General features: G+C 29.6%; 2 protein-coding genes across 3 annotated transcripts in view; one reads left to right on the top strand and one right to left on the bottom strand.

Moving 5' to 3' along the window:
- The window catches only part of LOC107455558 (uncharacterized), a 309,855-nt gene extending 296,896 nt beyond the window's left edge, over window positions 1–12,959 (bottom strand). Inside the window, exons 1-2 of one of the 2 annotated variants that reach the window (XM_087155504.1) lie at window positions 12,622–12,959; window positions 11,247–11,268 (exon numbers count right to left, since the gene is read on the bottom strand). The gene's annotated coding sequence lies outside the window, so the exon portion shown is untranslated. The remainder of the gene's footprint in view (window positions 1–11,246; window positions 11,269–12,621) is intronic. The other variant, XM_087155505.1, reaches the window with a different exon arrangement.
- A 6,041-nt stretch (window positions 12,960–19,000) lies between these two features.
- LOC122270478 (general transcription factor II-I repeat domain-containing protein 2B-like) lies at window positions 19,001–20,809 on the top strand. Its single transcript, XM_087155171.1, has 2 exons — window positions 19,001–19,103; window positions 19,200–20,809. Exons 1-2 carry the CDS (start codon window positions 19,001–19,003, stop codon window positions 20,807–20,809), a joined length of 1,713 nt encoding a protein of 570 aa, XP_087011297.1.
- The last annotated feature ends 439 nt before the right edge of the window (window positions 20,810–21,248 follow it).

The raw sequence follows: 21,248 nt of genomic DNA, 5'->3' as shown, positions 1-21,248 counted from the left end.
CAAACAGGGCGAAAAATAAGATATTCTTCTATTCTTAAATAATCTAAAGTGTTTTAAAAAAAGGAATATATCTCAATGTGCTTAAGTATATAAATAAAACACATTCACCCCTTTATCTGCATAAATTCCATCTTAATCTCTAAAGTAAAACGGCGAAAATTTATAAATATTATTTCTCGAAAAACAGGATTGGACAAAATAAGGTTAATTTTACACAATAAGAAATATGCTATCCATGTTCTGCCAATGGCACTTCAGAATAATAAGTACTTAATAAATATTTTTTAAAAAATGATAATCCATATAAAATTTGTTTTTTTTTTTATTTTGATATATAGGTGATTCTCACGAAATATGACAATTCACTGTCTCTTGCTCCAAGATCTAATACTATAATACTAAAAGAACTTTTTTTAAAGTAAATTGATAAATAGCATTGCTGTTAGCACTTCAAAATGCCTTTGCACTAGCATTGACTGTTTCGCATACTTAAAAAATTTAATTAAATATCAAAATGCAATTTTCCTGGCATGTCCCAAACAATGTTTCCAATAATAACTAGCTTCAAAACTTCCCATAAGTTTTTCAATATCTAATTTTCTTTTATCTCAAGCGATGTAAGCATTTCTAGAATACGCGCAGAGGGTATTATTTACAAAAACTTCGCTTAAAAAAATTTTTTCTGTCAATAGTTTGTTTGTCCCATGAAAATTTGTCATTTTCCTGGCTACTTTTATTTAGTGATATATAACCAAAATAAATAGAGCCAGCAATCAATACCTAATGTTAAAAGATTGATTAGATATCCTCCTATCTGAACATGTCTTGTTGCATGAATAAAGAACCAATTTTCTAGCTCAAGATCTATTTGAAAAAATTTTGCAAGGTGAGTAGGTGTCTGTCATTTTCCTGGCTTCTTGAAATCATTAATAACATAAACTACATAGATTTATCAGAGTTATTTAAGGAAATCCTGTTGTTTTCTGCAGAATATAAACGTCTTAAGCCAAAATATTAAATTAAAGTAAAGTTATATGCTATAAAATGGCAAATTTGTCATTATCCTTTCTGTCAATTTCCTGGCTTATGAATGCCAGGACATTGAAGTGTTACCAGAAATTTTTTTTAACTGCTAATAATGTAAAGAAGGAAAGCAAATATTAACCTAATACCAAGCTTATGTATGATTGTAATATGCTTGGATGTAATCAAAGTTATTTATTTATTTAATGATTGATTATTATACACAATTTTATTCTGTACATATCAGCAACAAAAACTTTTTTGATTCCTTCGACAGTGGATGAAAAGAAATAATTTTAGCAATTTATGGTCCATCTAACATAAAGGGTTAAGTTGAGTTACTTACTATTAACTTAAAATGACTGTTTTCCAATCTTCTAATCTAATATGTCATTTTTCTGGCATTCAAGATTTGGTGAATTTCTATTTTAATTTTTTCCTCGAGCAAATTTCAATAAACAACACTGCTGCCTGTAAGATATTAATGAATGTAACTAAAGAAGTATACAAAAAGAAATTTGATTACTTTGAAGACATTAAATTTGAAGAAATTTTTCGGTCCGAATTGTCATGTTTAAAAAGAATCACCTATACAGGGTGTCTCAGTTAAGCGTTTCAGAATTTCTAAGAGGGGTAGGAGGCATCCTGACGATTCGAAATCATATAGCAATGTGGGGTCGGAAATGCTTTCCTAAAGCGGTGACGTACTCAGAAGCACCATAAAGAAAAGAGACCGTAAGAGAAAAATCGTTTTAATAATACATTGAAAAAATTATATGGCCTCCTCGGTCACCCGACCTATCATGTCTTGATTTCTGGGGTCATATGAAAACACTGGTTTATGACACCCCTGCTGACAATGCTGAGGAGCTGGTTGCAAGAATCGCAGTAGCTGCCGGAGAAATTCAAGATATGCCTGGAGTATTGCAGAATGTTCGAATGTCCATGCACCCGAGATGTGAGGTGTGCATTGTAGCCGGTGACAGAAACTTCGAACACTTATTTTGACCCATGTAATATATAATTTTTTCAAGGTATTATTATAGAGATTTTTCACTTACGGTCTCTTTTCTTTATGGTGCTTCTGTGTACGTCACCGCTTCAGGAAAGCATTTCTGACCCCACATTGCTATATGATTTCGAGTCGTCAGGATGCCTCCTACCCCTCTTAGAAGTTCTGAAACGCTTAGCTGAGACACCCTGTATATCATTTTACATCTTGCATCGCACCTTAAAATTACCATGTGTGTTTTGACTTTTTCAAATAAATTTTAAAAAATATACCCAGTATTTGCAGCAATTCTTTAATTTTTATGATAATTAATACTATTAAGCAAAATTATATTTAAAATTTTCAAATTGTTAAATTAACTTCAAACAGAACAAAAAATGAGATATTCTTCTTTTCTTAAATAATCTGAAGAGCCTTAAGAAAGAAAAATATTCCAAAGTGCTTAAGTATATAAATAAAACACATTCACCCCCTTATCTGCATACATTTCATTTTTACCTCTAAAGTAAAACTGTGAAAATTTCTTTTTTTCCCCCCTCTAGATTGTTTTGGCTTTCTTTTCTTATTTTTAAGTATAGAGGCTATAATAGCGTGGTTTTCCTATCTTTGTCAGCTCATCAAGACTTCTTTCACTAGAACTCGTTATATATAAAAATACTCTAAAAAACGGGAGCCAGGAAGTATGAAAATCAAAAATACCCTCAGTATTCTAAGAAAAAAAAGTTGGATGCCCTTGAGTAAATAAACTTCGTTCCAAATCTCATCTCCATACTTTGCCATTTCTTAAGAAATCTTGGATTCATAAAGCAAGTAGAAAAGAAGGCAAACTGAATTTGAAAGCAGGGAAGTCTAACAAACTGAATTGTTGAACGAAATGTTCGAAGAGCAGGCCATGATAAGAAATTACGGCTCAGCTATACAACTACTATAGTTGGAATTCCTATAGCTATAAAAATACACTTTCAAGTCAAATATAGCTTTTTTTTAAACTTTAAATACATGGTCCTGAAAAACAAATTCCATCTTGCTTATACTAGTTATGCTTAAAATTCACTTTATTCACCGTACAAAAAAAAAATCTGTATTTTATTATAAGGTTGCCTGATTATTTTAACTTTGCTTAGGGACGAAGAGAAAATAATTTCGGGAAAATGAAATCGATAAAAATAATTTTAAAAAAAAGAATTCCGAATTTAAAGAAACGAACACTGATTCCTTATTATTATTATTACAATTATTATTCTGTTACAATATTTCCAAAACTTTTTTAGAATTACTTGCTTTTTAAGTAATCATTCATTTTCCTTTACGTTACAATATTTTAATGATTCTAGAAATAACTATTAAGAGATAAAACAAGGAATCACACAAACATTTTTTCAAAAAGTTACATAAGATATTATATTTATGTTAAACAGTACATGATACAGCATTTCGTTATATAGTAACGTTAATAACAATTTATATAATAATTTGTATTTTGAAGTAGGGCAAAAAAAAAAAACAATACTTATCTGAGTTTAATAAAAAGTATGTTCAACAGCTTACCAGTTTCCTTCTAGTAAAGTTACCGTAATTGTATGATAAAAATATTTCCAGTTAATAAACCGCAATTTTGGCAAATAAAAACAAAATATGCATCTTCAAACAATTCATTTGATAATTGTTCCGTTCATATGCTAAGGGCTTACAGAAAAAGCTGCGAGTTTAAAAAACTCATAAAATTAGTTAAAAAATACAGAAAACATGGAAAAAGATCTAAAGATTTTTTAAAGGGAAGGAAGAAATATTACTATATTAGTAAAAATGTGAAATAAAGCAAAACATGCAAAATAAAACAATCAAGCAAAAAATAGAAAACAAAAAATCAAGAAAATACAGAAAAAAAACACAAATTGTAATATATAAAACGAGTAGATAATTCAAATGTACTTACACTTACCGACATTTTTCAAAAACGATTAAAAATGTTACACAATAAGTAACAAGTTTGCCAGATTACAAAATATAAAAATCAAATCATAAAGGGAGTTTAATGAAATCAAAGTATGGCATGTAGTTCTTACTGAAGACTACTAGAAATTCTTAAGTTCTTACCAGAAACCCGTTTGATTTGCTAGCTACCTTAAATTGGCCCGTATCTGGATGTGCGCAAGATAATAATATTGTACCGGTTAGTTCAAAATTTATAGTTTAATAAGGCTGAATTTTAATTTTAAAATTCTTAATATTCTTACGTTTAAAATTTAATTATAATATTTTTATATTGATCATTTTAGAGAAACTATAGATATTTTAAAAAGATCTTTATTTAATTAATTATTCTTAATTATTTTCCTTCTTTATTAGAAGGTTTTAACTAAGATGTATGAACTTACACATAATTAACTAACATATATCTAACTGACATCGATAATGGAACTCAAAACAATATTGCGAAAATCAGAGAAACTTAACCTGCAAAAGTTGTCTAAGTTACCGCCCTATGGCCTAGATAACATCGCATGTCATTAATGAAACTTATTTAATATCATTAGAAATGCACATTGCAAAACAGTATTGAATAATTAACGTATGCGAGATTAAATATGTTAATATATGTTTCGAACAGATTGTGTGTTCAATCATTAAACATAACAAATTGTGTTGTGAGTAATTTAGATGAGAAATTCAATCTCTCATACATTCCCGTAAAAGTAAATTTTTTTTTTTTGTAAAATATGTTTTCAAATTTAATTTATCTTAGTCAGATTTTGTGAACACTATTGTAAATTAAGTTGTTTGTTTTAGGATGTTAGAAGTTTTGTTTAAGAGTTTTACTAATATAACGGTTAAAAATAAATTTTACAAGGAGTGTACAAGGGTAAAAAACCAATGGCTATAAAAAAACTGCTTAATGGCAATAAGGTTCAAACTTTGAATCTTTAAACTACGTTAGTAAAAAGGAAAAAAGTTTGAATTTAATTTTTTTTAAATATTAATTTATATACGGTAACAACAAATTATATATCAAAAAATATTAAATTTTTACTGAATATTAAATTTTCAAATTTTTAATGACAATATTAAGAATGGTCAAAACTTTCATAATATGGCAAAATTTACCGTGTTTCTGGCTCTATGGGATCACCAAAAATTTCAGTAGTTTTTACGAAGCACTTTTTTGATTATTGTGGCAAAATTAAAATCAACAGTAAAATGTGATTTTATAATTCGTGATAAAAATTTACCAAAATTTGGTAAATTTGAAATTTTATCATGGTACTGTAAAGCGTTGCATAAAAACTATTTATTCGGTTAAATTTACTTTTCTGACTATATGTGTGGTATTAAGAAGAAGAATCAAAAATTGAGCAAATGATTCGTTTATATACCGTATATCTTGGTTTTTATTAGCAAACTATTTTTTACATGTCACATGTCGTTTAATATGTCACTACCCTACAGCACGATAATTTCTTTGCTATATTTTTTATACACTTAAACCATTTTGGTATATAAACCAAAGCAGCTCTTAGAATTTGAAAACCTCTCACTCAAACAAGTATCGTACAAGTATCAACCTAAGACAAGATTAAAAAAATCTCATTGATTGCTTAAGATTTCGTTAAAGTATAATTTTTCAAAGTAACGTTTATAAGTTCAAGAATTCGATAGTTTATCATCTAATAAACTAAGATACAAATATTTGCCTTTAAAGACATTGCTATTGGAGTCTTAATCTATTCGATAGATGATAAAAAGTGTTCGTATGTATTCAAAATCCTTAACTAAATCTTTGAGTTTAAATTTATTAAGGTTAAATTAATGTGAAATATTTGAAAGGATTGCTCAAATTTAAAATAAAATATATGTTTCCAACCCAGTAGGAATTGTGCTGGAATAGGTTTTAAAAATAAATCTGCAAGAGAAACATATTAATTATTATTAGTTATAGATATAGGCATGTTCTTTAGTCTAAATGAATCGTTATTTTCAGCCTAATTTAAAATCTCAATCAATAAATTTGAAATGGAAATCAGAGTTCCAAATACATATAAGAATTAAATACTTACAAAACCTTCCTAAGTATCTTAAAAAGTCCTGAGAACCAAAAATAATTCCAAATAATCTAAAATATTAATTAAAACATCCAGTACTTTATAACTGTAACTGCATTGTTCAATTTTGCAAGGCGCAAGAAGAAAAATCTTCAGTATATTTAGCTGATATTTCTTACTTGTTTCAATCAGCCTTTCGTCTTTTCAGAAAATGTGCGAAATTACTGTCAGACTGAACTAGCCTAAGCAAATTCAGTCTGACCGATTTTAACACAAAGATTCAACGTCTTCATTTCAAGATTATGAATCTTGTTGCTCCTCCCCAATGGTCAAGTCATTTTTTTTTCTTGTAGTAACTTGATTGCCATTTTCTTCTGAATCTTTCTTATTTTCAATCAGTGTTTGAAGACTGGTGAAAGTTCCTCATTATTGAAATGAAAATATGTCTTTTTCTGCTTTTTTTCGTTCTTAAGCTGCATGTGAAATATTTCAGATGTAAATACCTCATGTGAATAGAGTAGGAAATAAAGAAACAGGTGTAGTTCTCATAAAAAAGATTGCCTCTTGAAGTTTGTTCTTCTCTTAGATATATACTATAAACCTTTTATATTCTTGACCTTTTAACCTTCCATTCCGACCTTGATAGTCTGTTTATATGTTCTATTTGTACATTTTCACGTTGTTTAGCTTTATTCAAAATTTATACTCTTTTTTAAATCTTTTTACTCTGGATTTATGAGCATTCTGTGAATAGTTACAGAAAGTAAGAAAATTAGTGTAATTCTTTTAAAAATAATTGCTTCCTAAAATATATCTCGTAAGTTGCTGTTCTTTTAAAAATAGAGAACTATAAACCTTATGCATTTTATATTCTTGACCTTAAAGTATGCATTAAAAATTAAAAGTATATTTTAATTTAAATAGAAGCATTGAAAAGAAGTAGCAATAAAAAGTAAATTTACTCCTTATGGCTTACTCGAACAGAATTTTAAGAGTAGCTAATCTCCCATTTCTTTGGATACTCAAGTAACACTTAGAAGAAAAAAAATAGTTTCTCATAAACGAAACAAATGTGTACGCCTGAGTATAATGACAAAAGCTTTTGAGCCTTTCAAGGATAAAAAATTCAAAACGGAAAAATGAAATATATTTGAGACTTCCTGCTAACAATGGGTACCGACAAAACAAACAAAATCCCTTTCTTCTTTGCAGTGAGACGTGGGGTCTCCAGTCAGAAATCAATAAAAAGAACAGCTAAGGTACACCATCCATTATACGAGAGATTATAATGATATCATAGATAAATATTAAATAAAAAGATATTTTCTTGATCAGGCATTTTAATTTTAATACAGAAGAATGTCTCTTGCAGCTCAATGGACGTTTTAATTATGTAATTTCATAAAATAAATTATTCAAGTTAAATACGGACAAAATATTTTATTTTATTATCGTCATTGAACAGTCGACCCAATTTTGAGTTTAGTACTACCAATTGCTCATCTCCGAAAGCCTTGTAATTTTGAACCCTATCCAGTAGTCGAGGGATCGCCTGGATCAAGTATTGGGAGAAATTTGCTTTCCTTCATAACGGACTTATCGATGGAGCTAACCCGCATATGTGTTACATGGAGAGGAAAACCTGCCACGGTTAGTCAGACTGCAAGTGAACTCTAATCTATGATCCGTCTATCACGAAGGATATTTTGCGTCAGTACTGTGGTCCTATGCGAGCCAGGTGCAGAATTCGCATTGACCAGCCATTGCTGAGATTTGAACCTGGGTACCCATATAGTGAAGCGGGATGTCTATCCACTGAGACACCATGGGTTACGGACAAAATTTTATAAAGTTTATGAACAAAGTTTTACACTCTTTGTTCAAGCTATCAAGCTTATTTTTTTTTAACTATGCGAAAATCTCTAACCACTTATCTTATTTCCATGAATAATTATGGTTTCACATATCTTGCAATAAGTAATAATCTCTGAGAAACTCGGACATAACAGAAAGTGTATGATTTGATTCATTGCATTTTCACTGAGAAAAGTGAAATAGCCAACTTTGATTGGCCAAGTTTTATTTCGTCTCTGCTGATAAAGTTTAGTTTATCTTTTATGGCAGAGCTCAAAACCTGTTTTGCCGTATTGTATACACGGTTGCAAACGGTCTATTTAAAAAAAATTACATTAAAATCATATAGCAAGTTTTTCCGAAAACTAAGCAATTGACTTTTCAGACGGGTTTGATTTGTTGATCAAGATTTGATAACTCATTATACAGGAATTGATACTCGCTTTTTCCTGTAGTATATACAGTTGCAAATGAGTTCTATTGAAAAAGAGATGCATTAAAGTCATAAGGCTTCAAGGCGAAAGCCATGCAATTGACATCGCTGATGGTTTTCGAAGAACTTTGGTTGATCAAGATTTGAAAAGAATTACACTCGTTTTTCCATGTTGCAAATGAGTTCTATTGAAAAAGAGTTGCATTAAAGTCATAAGGCTTCAAGGCGAAAGCTATGCAATTGACATCTCTGATGGTTCTCAAAGAGCTTTAGTTGATCAAGATTTGAAAGGAATTACACTCGTTTTTCCATGTTGCAAATGAGTTCCAGTAAAAAGAATTACATTGAAATCATATGAGGAGTGAGTATGAAAGCCATATAATTGACTTCTCAAATGGTTTTTTAAGGACAACTCGTCAGAAAGAAATTGACAATCATTTTTCCCTGTTGTATGAAAAGTTGCAAATGAGTTGTATTGAAAGAGTCATGTTGAAATAATAAGGCAAATGCGTGCAAAAGTCAAGTAATTGATTTTTCAAATGATTTTTGAAGAGTTTTCGCTGCTCAAAATATGATAGGAATCGACACTCGTTTTTCGCTGTTGCATGCACAAATGAGTTCTATTGGAAAAAAATTACATTGGAATCATATGACAAATGCATACAAAAACCATGCAATTGACTACTCAGATGGTTTTTGAAGAGTTTTAGTTTAGTCTGTTTATTGGTAGGATTTGACGCGTGTTTTTCTCTATTGTGTGTAAAGCGGCAAAAGGGTACTATTCAAAAAGTGTTTCCTTGAAAAGAATTACATACATGATAAGTTTATAAGAAAGCATTGAAGTTGGATTTTCAGGTGGAGATTTTGAAAAAGTGGAATTTGAATGTACATTAAGTTTTATGGAAGACGATTGTTTTAGTGCTTTGGATGATCAAATCACAGGATTGCAGATTGCTTGCAAAAACACGGGACTGTTGATGAAACTAAACGCCTTTTCACTAGTTAAAATAAAATAAAATATAAATTAACTATTTCAGACTATTTAGATTTTAGTTAAGAGCCAAATAAGTAATCGCGACCGTAGATTTTACATTGTAAAGAAAAAATATATACTACAGCTCTATCTTTTATAAAGAAAAGTGATTGCTGAAAGTTTTTGCATTTCTTGTGGCTTGGAATATTTAACACTGTTTACGGGACACGTCATTTGACGCATTTCGAATTTCAATTTCTACGCAAATAGTAGCATTTTGAAAAAATTGCAGACTTCAGAAATAAATCTGATTTTTCAGAATCTTATCACGAAAATTCACCCTGCCCCAAACTTGCAACCCTAACTATAATAGTGAAAACGGGTAAATTGAACTATAACCAGCCCGTATATTTCAGCCTATTCTATATGAAAGTAAAAACAATGATATAATAAATACTATTACGCAAATTTGCACGAACATTTATAATAAGTTAAATATTTGCAAAACAAGAACAAATCTTAATTGAAACAATAAATTCCGTATTTTTTTCAATTTCATTTACATTAGTCTTATTATTGGGATTTAATTAGCGGAGACCCTATTGACCCTATTGATAAAATTGCGTAAAATAAATACTTTCAATGGAACAAAAGTTCCATACAAAATTTAATTTTGTTTAAAATTTTTAAGAAGGTTTCTTACTGATGGCACCATGAATCCTCCCTCTTCATGAACTGCATTCCACGGAGTTTAACAGAACAAAAGTCCCAAATAAGATATTTTTCTTCTTAGAAGTTTCTTACTAATGGCACCATAAATCCTCCTTCTTTATAAACTACATTCTAAAGAGTTGAGGGTAACAAAAGTCCCAAATAAAAATTTATTTTATTTATAATCCTTAAGGAGATTTCTTACTAATGGCTCCATAAATCCCCCTTCTTTATAAACTGCATTCTGAAGAGTTAAAAGGAACAAATGTCACAAATAAAAAGTGTAAAAAAAAATTTAATCCTTAGAGGTTTCTGACTAACGGCACCATAAATGCTCTTTTTTATAAACTACATTCGAATAGTTAGAGTTTTAAAACAGAATATTTTTTGTTGTTAAAGTCAATTTATACAAATTTCAAATTGAAAATATTTTTCACCAGAAACTTTTCCTTCTCTGAAGATACTCTTCCGCCTTTGATCAAAATGAATATATTGGAATAAGTGAAATCCTTTTACAACCTTTTTTCTTTTTTCTCTATTTTTCAAATTTCTGTGCACTCTTTTTGTTGGTTAGTAGACATGGGTTCACCCAATGAATAAAGATTTCTACATATGATAAAAATAATATTTATGAAAACTTCGACTGGGTGTAGATATACAATTTGGAGACGGAGAGTCCCATACTCTAGCCTTGAATGTAAATACCAAAGTATGAATGTCGTTTAGGGTAACGGTACAGATATTCAATAGTAATCAAATTAGGACTTCACAATTTTTTTATGGTTGGAAAGCAGTAATAAAAAAATCATTCTTCAATAAAATACTTAATTTACTTGTATGAAAAATGATTTCAAACATTAAATCTTTCATATTTTTTTTCTTATGATATTTAGAGTGTTTATTTTTTTAGAAATGTAAACAATATAATGTACGAAATACTGTTACAGAATTTTACATAAATCTTTATTATATGTTAAATACTTATATGAAAAAGTGAATTTATTTCATTGCAATAAAATTTGTTCTTTTTTAAAGCGTTTTATAATAGCATTGATTAGGTTAGCGTTTTATAATAGCATATGCCATACCCTATTGACCCTATACGTTTCTCATTAAGAAATTATAAAAAATTCCGGATCAAATGATGGTAATAACATAAAATCTATTTTTTCAATAAATAATTTTTACAGCAATACTTACTGCAAAATAACTGAATCCATCCCTGTAATTAAAGAAATATCATTGTAAAAGTTACGATCAAAAATCTTAAGTCAAAATAAGATTTTTCGAATGATGCACCCAGTGTGTCTGAGCTTTTTACCGTAATTTGAATCAGAATTTTTTACATTATAAAGATCAAAATTTTGATTTAATAAAAAAAATATTACAATTTATAATTTGATATCATTTTTGATATGTAATTCAACACATAATTTAAAACCATACAGATATACGAAGAAAATGTTTAAGTTTTAGTAGTACTTCATTTACGTCACTCTAGAGTTGCATAATGGGCTATTGGAGCTATATGCAATCTGAGAAACATCCCTGAGGATGATCCGAGGTATGCCATCACAATTTTGATTCTCAACGGAGGGGATGATTCCCTCTCTTTAGTAGCTCGACGACCTGCTCGTGAAGTCCATCACTTTACGGTAGAACAGCTTGACGCGAATCTATGCAGAAAGCTTTTTGAAATTCTAAAAACTTATAGTAATATGCACACTATTACAATTTAAATTTAATTGCTATTTCAATAATGTCGGTTTTAAAGCAGGTGTAAATTTTACAAATATTATTTATAAAATTTTTATAGTTTTATTTAATTAATTAACGCTTTTTTAAAATGCATAAAACATGAAATACGTAATTTTTAAAAGAAAAACGTAATTGTATCAAATTTTTTTGAAAAAATATTTAAATTTTTTATTACTTAAATAAAGATGCATTAGCTGTTAAAAAATTTTATATAAAGTGCGGTAAAAAAGCATTTTAATAAGTCAAATAGTTTTTGAAAAGTTATTTGACTCTTGTTGTTATCGTCGGAGGCCATTAAGGTAAGAGATGCGATTGTTCTTGCTTTCCAGTGTCGCCATCTATGTCCAAGAATTCGACTTCTGCCCCAACCATACGTCACACCCGTTTACAGGGTGAACCCATTCATTCATCCACAGATCGTAATTTTGTCCTGAACCAGAGAATGATCAATTGAGAGATATAATTTGTTATGGGAACATGGAGACTTGCACCCTTTATTAGTATTTAGCACCCTTTATTTAATATTTACTTATTACTGTAAATAAAAATTAAAATTAATGCAAATAAAAGTTTAATTTTAAAAATTTCCTTTTTATACTTCTTTAAATTGGAATAGGCTTAACAGAACAGATGTGGATAGAAGCATTAAAAAAAATAGTTGCTACCATTATTTAAAATAACTCATTTGAAAACTTTCTAACCTACATAAGTTTTACACTAATAGGCTCGAATTAAATAGCGTAAAATATAAACATTTAGTGGATCAAAAGTAAGAAATAAAAAAATAAAAATTTTATAAATAAAGGACATTTCTTACTAAGGGTACAATAATCTTCTTCTTTATAAGCTACACTCTAAAGGGTTTCCAAATCGAATAATTTTGGTAACAACTTTCATGTTAGGGAAATATTTCCTTTGCAAAGTTCCATTTACACAAATATCAAATTGAAAATATTTAACCAGCATCTTTTTAACGCTGTAACTGAAGGCAGTCTTTAGCCTTCGAGCGAAATAAATAGAATGGGATAAGTGAAATCCTTTTTCAAACTCTTCTTTTTCTGTATGTCGAACTCTTTATGTTGGGTTGTAAACATGGATTCTCTCAATGGATAAAGATGTGATAAAAATAATATTTATGAAGCCTTCGACTGCATATACAATTGGGAGAGTCTCATTCTTTAGCCTTGAGTCTTGAATGTAAATATGGATGTCATTTAGGGTAACGGTATGGGTATTCAATAGTTCATTAAAATGAGACTTCATATTTATTTATCGTTAAAATGCTATTTTGAAAAGAAACATAAAATGCCATGATTTTTTTTTATGTAAAATAAATTTAAGCAGTAAATCCCATATAGATAATAATAGAGAATTAAAAATTGTTTTCCAAAACAAGTTTATCGTTTTGTATAGATAAAATTAAGCTGAATAAAGAAAGTTACGCATTAGATTTTTTTTTTTCATTTTTGTGTGGATAATATAAAATTTTATGTCTTTGAGAAAATTTAATTATTAAACACCGAATACTGAAAGCTGTTACTTACTGTGATATTTTTATATTTAACTGTGCTCGTTTTGTATGCGTTATAAGAAAGTATGTTTTAAACACTGAATGGAATAGGAAACTCGATTGTTTAATTACAAATTAATAAAAAATTCAAAGATGCATAAAATATATAAGTAATGTAATAATAGTAACATATTAATAAAAAACTAAATAAATATAAAATATACATCGATAGATTTATTATTTATTTCATTCTCGTTGATTTACTCTTCATAAAACCAATAAATAAAGGAAAACTATGAGGAAATATAATTAAAACGATATAAAGGATTTATATAAGGGAAATTAAGATATTTCTTCTAATCGCTTAACCTGGAGTCAAATGCACAATTAAGTAATACAATATATAATTAATATATTATAATAAATATTTGTATAGAAGTTTTGCTTATGGATTCAGTCACTTCGTTCTAAGAGAATATCAAGAAACATGAAGAACAATAAATTTAAATATATGGGTTGATTAAAAATAAGCTTCAAGTAAAAGAGTACATCATAAAATAAAATAATAAAGTATCTACTTGCTGATAGTATAAATAGTTAAATTGTATTTTTATTGATGTGCTTATTCCTTTCACACTGAAGTAAAAAAATTAGATATAAGATAAATTTAGTCATAAAAAGTACTGGTCAAAATATTATCAAACAATAATTTATCAATAGGTTTTATTCCAAAACGATTGTTGTACATAGTAAATAAGTATTAATGATGATACATTTATTCCTTTCACACTGGCTTAATACCGATAAATTAAAGTAAAGATACTTAAAATAGCTTTGTGAATGAAAGATAACTGAAAATAAATGCTTCAAATTCAAGGCGGCGTTAAATACGAAAATAAGTAATACAACATCTAACTAATTGATTGCTACAAATATAAACGAAGTATTTATTGTTGTACTTTAGACTTAATATGTGTTAACAACATTGTTTTTAGGATATATTTAATTCATCAACATATAATCTAATATAGCCATTTAAGGACATTCAAAAGTAAATTTAAAGAGAGCATTCTAAAATGCTTACTGGGAGTACCCAACAGAGTGAGAAACCCCTGTTAAACTAAGTAAGCTCTTGTTCAAACGCATGCAAACGATTTTCACATTAAGAGACTACCAAAATTAGCTAGCTAAATTTAACCTATTTTAAGAGACTTCGCGGGACATTTGCATAGAATTTGAAAAAACCGTAATAGGGTTATGACCATATTTAAATTTCATAAAATTGTTGTATTTAACTCTCACTACAATATCTGCATATTTTTATAAACTTTTTTTTCATTTTAAGGTTTGATTACTAAATACAAAACAGAAAGGTTAAAACAGATGGCAGCCTTATGCGTTAAATATTTTTTTTTGCTGCTACTTATTTATTTTCAGTACTACTTTATATAAATATAGTTCTTATTTATTCTTATATAAATATAGTTCATATTGCATTTTCGATTATGTACACTGTTAGAATTTTCATTCTATAATCACGGTAAGATAAGTCTGTCCATCCAATTAAACGCAAAGTTTACGGTGAGGAACAATTTTACCTTTACGGTTTTGAAACATTTTACAACTGGTATGGTTTATAATTCGTGAATTATACGGTTTTGTAAGCATTTACAACAGCATTGTTTCTAAATCGTAAAAATGAAATTTAACTGTCCATTGGAGGTAGGTAACGTTGGGCTTTTAATTAGGTAATAGGCATTGGGGTTAGGCTGTGGTTTAATTATGTTATGTCAAACGAGTCGTAGAATGGGACCTAATTAGTTTATAGGGTGGCGCCATCTATCGTGAGAAATAGGAAATACCAAACTGTGTTGGCATCTCTTTGATGCCGCAAACAATGTGTGAATGAGAGTTTCGTATTCTAATGGGACAGAATCGCCGATTGGGGAGTGTAGAAAGCCGGAAACTCTTCATGTGTAAAGGGAAGACTGAGTGAGTAATTGAGGTGTCAACATTAGGATTTGAACTCCCATTCTGCCGGCAGTGAGGTTAACAGATTTGCTTTCTCAGCTATAGAATGTGCCCAGCTGCAAGGAGCAAAGTGACTTCATAAAGTTGGCTCGGATAATATTCTGGTTGTTAACCCGTATAAGGTGAAAACAGTCAAACGATTCCTCACAGCTAATAATTTGGATACCATTTTTTATGATTATTTGACTGCTTTAGTTGAATATCGTAAAATAAATATTAAATAAAATGCTATTTAATGATATATTTCGATAAATTTTCAACAGTGTATATTTTACATTTTAAAAATTTAAACGTTAGAATCCAGAAATTTTTATCAAATTTTAGTTAATCTGATCATGCCAGCAATCCATTCATATCAATATCCTTTAATAGGTCTGTTTCACTCTTGATCTCTTAATAAAACAGTCAAATAAGAATATTAAAAAATATTCCTTAAAAAAATACATTTTGAAACAAAAGTCGGAGAATAACACATAACAGGAATTTTCGGTACAAAATCTAACATTAAATTATTGCGTGTAATAAATGTCCAATTACTGGAATTGAAACCTATAACAAACAGAATTTTCAATTCAATCATATAGAATGATATTGCTCATAGATCAGTTAATAGAACTTTATATCGAGGATAGAAGCTAATGATATCATAAATTTCACTTTACTCAAGTCTTCAGATGATAAGATCTTGCTAGTAATCCCCTTTGTCACATAAGAATTTATCACTCTATAAAAGTAAACCTCTTTTCAGTTTCTTTGATTCAACTAATAAAATGCCTTCTTATAAATATTTAGGAAAGATACAAAATATCTTGAGTTTTTCTTTATCATTCGAAAAAAAAATTATTCTAATAACAATTCTTCAAATATTGAAAAAATTATGTCTTCTATCTCAACTACATGGAGAAAACAATTCTGGAAAACTTACCATACTAATGTGGTAATGACACTTCTGTTAAAAAAAGTAATTTAATTCTGAATAATCAAACCAAATTACACTGAGTGGCCAAATTATTATGAACACCTCAGAGTTTTATGCAAATGAGTTATTGCGTCAAACCGAAGTGAGTCATCAGTTATACTGTGTTGCTTGATCAGATATGGGAAAGAAAAGTGATTTAACTGAATTTCAACGTGGAATGATTGTGGGTGCGAGATGCGTCGGAACGAGCATCACAAAAGGGCTGCACTTGTGAAGTGTTCTAGAGAAGCAGTTGTTAATGTGTACAAAGAATGGACAATCAAGCAAAAAACCGGATCTCAACGTCAGACTTGTGGTCGTCACAGGGTACTGAATGCTCGATCAGGGAGAAGGCTGGCCAGGGTTGTGCAGCGCAACAGGAGAGCAACAGTGCGACAAATTGCAAGTGATCTTAATCAAGGAGCAACTGTGAACGTCTCTGAACGTACTGTTCGATGCACATTGCGCCGTATAGGGTATTGAAGCAGACGACTGAAGGGAAGGTCATAATAATTTGGCCACTCAGTGTGTATAGTATTTAAATCATTTATACTACATTTACTAATCACATATTATAAAATTATATTTTATTGTTAATTTTATTAAAATCATTACAAAAGTGCTTTGATAAATATTACGGAGCTTTTCAGGTTTCCCATAGAGCAAGAAGCGCGGTAGATTTTATCGTATTGTATTCGATTTGACTATATATTTTTTTCTAAGAATAGAATGTGAAAGGAAATTGGATTCCTCCCCCCCCCCCCACCTAATGAACCGATAGTCATTAAAAACTACAAAAATGACTTCATAAAAATATAATTTACAGGGTGTAATGAATGCCTAAAAAATATATAATTAAATCCTGTTCAAAAATAAAGAAAAAAAGTATGCACATTGGAAGCCGAAAATTAATAATTAAATGTGTTAAAAAGAAGAAAAGTTATTAGATCAAATCGGTATTAAGGAAAGCAAGTATAAAGAATATGACAAATCGTTTGATTACTGGTTGAGACTCGAAGGTATTTCTAATATTCGTCTTTCTATAATGCTTCATATCTCAATCAAACATGTTTCGATATTTTATGCGTGCATGTGAATTTTTTAATTCTTCACATTTAGCTGAGAGAGCTAAAACAGATATTGTGCTAACTGTCCTTCAATAGATGGGTGATTCTCACGAAACATGACAATTCACTGTCCCTTGCTCCAAGATCTAATATTATAATACTAAAAGAACTTTTTTAAAAGAAAATTTATAAATAGCATTGCTGTTAGCATTTTAAAATGAATTTGCACTAGCATTGACTGTTTTGAATACTTAAAAATTTAATTGAATATCAAAATGTCATTTTCCTGGCATGTCCCAAAAAAATATTTCCAATAATAACTAGCTTCAAAACTTCCCAAAAATTTTTCAAAATCTAATTTTTTTTTATCTTATCCAATGTAAGCATTTCTAGAATATACGCAGAGGGTATTGTTTACTAAACCTTCGTTTAAAATAATTTTCTGTATCAATAATTTGCTTGTCCCATGAAAATCTGTCATTTTCCTGGCTACTTTTATTTAGTGATTTAAAACCAAAATAGATAGCGCCAGGAATCAATATCTTATGTTAATAGATTGATTAGATATCCTCCTATCTAAACATGTCTTGTTGCATGAATAAAAAACCAATTTTCTGGCTCAAAATCTATCTCAAAAATTTTTCAAGATGAGTAAGTTTTTATGCTGTCATTTTCCTGGCTTCTTGAAATCATTAATAACAAAAACTACCTAGATTTATCTGAGTTATTTTAAGAAATACTGTTGTTTTCTGCAGAATATAAGCGTCTTCGGCCAAAATATTAAATTAAAGTATAGTTTTAGGCTATAAAAGGGCGAATTTGTCATTATCCTGGCTAATGAATGCCAGGACATTGAAGTGTTACCAGAAATTCTTTTTAACTGCTAATAATGTAAAGAAGGAAAGCAAATATTAACCTAATACCAAGTTTATGTATGATTGTAATATGCTCGGATGTAATAAAAGTTATTTATTTATTTAATGATTGATTATTATACACAATTTTATTCTGTACATATCAGCAACAAAAATTATTTTGATTCCTTCTACAGTTTATGAAAAGAAGTAATTTAATCAATTTATGGTCCATCTGATATAAAGGCCTAAGTTGAGCTACTTACTATCAACTTAAAATGACTGTTTTTTAAACTTCTAAGGCAGAGGTGGGGAACCTGCGGCCCCGAGGCCGCATGCGGCCTCCGCGAGGTTCTTGTGCGGCCCTTTGCCACCTAGTACAAAATGGTAGAGTTCGTTTCAAAAAACAACTATTGTACATCAACGCCATGACAGTTGCGCGAAAAATCCCGCCAAAGACTGAAAATTCCGCAAATTTCTTTACTGAAAATTCCACAATGTTTATGCAATTTACATATCTAAAAGAAACGAATAATGTTCTATGCAATATTTATTTGAAAATAAATTAAAATTACAAAATACTATTTACGAAATTTGTTGGTTTCAGATCTCCCATTTGAGTGTCACACCTTGCTTTGGCTTCTCTGACTCGCATCTCTCAACGTTTCCCTGTTGCGATCTTCAGCAAACTGTAGTTAACAGTGCGTGCTTATAACAGTTACACGGCTTATAACAGTTGTTGAAGATATTATTTGATATTCGTTTTTTTATCCATCATGTCAAATAGTAAGAGAAGAAAATTAGGTGATGAAAACAGAGCATTTAATGTAGAATGGGAGTTAGATTTTTTCTTTACTGCTGAGAAAGATAAAATGATGTGTTTGTTGTGCAATACAGTTTTAAATACTTTAAAAAAAGCGAATGCAAATAAACACTATTTGACTCATAAAGAACATAAATATTTCGCTTTAGAAGGTGAATCACGAAAAGCTGCACTTCAAAAGTTGAAAAATGAGAAGCATCATCAGCAGGCATCTTTTAGTGCCTTTGTAAATCAAAATTCCGCTGCAGTTGCTGTTACGTATAAAATAGCACATATACTTGGAAAAAGGGGCAAACCATTTAGTGACATTGAAATAATTAAAGAATGTATTGTTGAAGCAGTGAGTATGTTAGATCCAAGAAATGTCGACAAATACAAACAATTACCTCTTTCAAGAAGAACTGTAACAGATCGACAGCACGAATTAGCGCAAAATGTAACAGAGCAACTTCATACAATTATACAAAATGAAGATGTTTATTTTTCAATTGCTTTAGATGAAAGCACTGATAAAACAGATTCGGCACAAGTTTTATATTTTATTCGTGCTATAACTAAAGATTTTCAATGTTACGAAGAACTACTTGCGTTGGGTACACTAACTGGAAGAACTCGCGGAGCCGATATTTTCGAAAACTTCAAAGAAGTATGTAATAAATTACAATTGAATGTCAGTAATTTAGTCAGTGTCTGCACCGATGGCGCACCTTCCATGAGAGGCAAAAAAGAAGGATTCGTTGCTTTGTTAAAAAAGGAAAACTTAAACTTGAAAAAATTGATATCATTTCACTGCATTTTGCATCAGCAAAATCTTTGCGCAAAATCTACCATTTTGCAAGACACTCTGGATAGAACCATTGCCATTGTCAACTATATTCGCGTAAATGCAATGCGTCATCGTGAATTTCGGCAGATGCTCTCTTTAGATGAGGAAACGTATAGTGTTGACCTACCATACTACTGCAAGGTTCGCTGGCTATCAACAGGTCAGGTTTTGATAAAAGTTTTGTCTTTACGACGACAAATTTTAAACTTTTATCAAGAACAAGGAAAAGAATGTGATCTATTAGATGAAGTATTTCTCAGAAACCTTGCATTTTTGTCTGATATGATGACAAAACAAAACAATTTAAATATTTGCCTGCAAGGTGAAACGAGGTATATTTATGAAATGTGGCAAAAGATCCAAGCGTTTAGAAAAAAATTATCATTTTTCAAAACATTGCTTTGTCGATCGGAAATATCTGCACAACACTTCCCGGAGCTAGCTAAAATGTTAAATGAGCAGAACTGTGAAAATAAAATATTCGATGAATATGTAGGTGTCTTGGATTGTTTAATAGAAGAGTATACTAAAAGATTTTCTGATTTTGACGAGCACACTCCTGCTATGAAACTGGCATTTGAACCACATTTAATAGATATATCCGAGGCTCCTGCAGAACTACAAATGGAGTTAATTGATTTAGGGGAAGATAGTATCATCAAATCCCTTTTTAACGCTAAAAAGGATCCCATAGAAATCTGGAAAAATGCTGTTGAATATCCATGCCTTCGAGAACATGCTCGCCGTTTACTTTCCTGCTTCGGAAGTACCTACTGTTGCGAGACAACATTTTCTCTCATGTCAAAAATAAAAACAAATTTAAGAACGCAAATTACAGATGCACATTTAGAGGATCAATTAAAACTGTGTGTTACGAAACTTGATCCAAATATACAATTACTGTCAAACAAAAAACAAAGCCAAATAAATCACTAACTTAGTGAATAAAAAAATATTTTTTATTGTATTTTTTATAATATTTTTATATTATTTTATATGTATATTATATTTAAAATTTTGTAGTATTATATTTTATTTTTTCTATATAATGCAATAAATTGTTAAATCTATAGAAAAACTATAATAATTTCACAAAAGTCACTTTCTTAGGTCAATCAGCTTATGCGGTCTCTCTTATTGCTGCCTAATTTAAATGTGGCCTTTAATGGTAAAAAGGTTCCCCACCTCTGTTCTAAGGTAATATGTCATTTTCCTGGCATTCAAGATTTGGTGAATTTCTATTTTATTTTTTTTTCTCGAGCAAATGTCAATAAACTACACTGCTGTCTATAAGATATTAATAAGTGTGGCCAAAGAAGTATATAAAAAAAAAATTTAGATTATTTTGAAGACTTTAAATTTGAAGAAATTTTTT

This window comes from Parasteatoda tepidariorum, chromosome 11, assembly GCF_982258835.1.
Source record: "Parasteatoda tepidariorum strain Cologne lab strain chromosome 11, Ptep-v5.0, whole genome shotgun sequence".
NCBI classification, from domain to species: Eukaryota; Metazoa; Arthropoda; class Arachnida; order Araneae; family Theridiidae; genus Parasteatoda; species Parasteatoda tepidariorum.
Note: the sequence above shows the minus strand (reverse complement) of the source record. Positions and strands in the feature narration are given on the sequence as shown.

Coding starts and splice junctions, on each gene's coding strand:
- LOC122270478 (XM_087155171.1), top strand. CDS start 19,001: ATGTCAAATAGTAAGAGAAGAAAATTAGGTGATGAAAACAGAGCATTT. Junction 19,104..19,199: donor TGAGAAAGATAAAATGATGT/GTTTGTTGTGCA, acceptor TCGCTTTAGAAG/GTGAATCACGAAAAGCTGCA.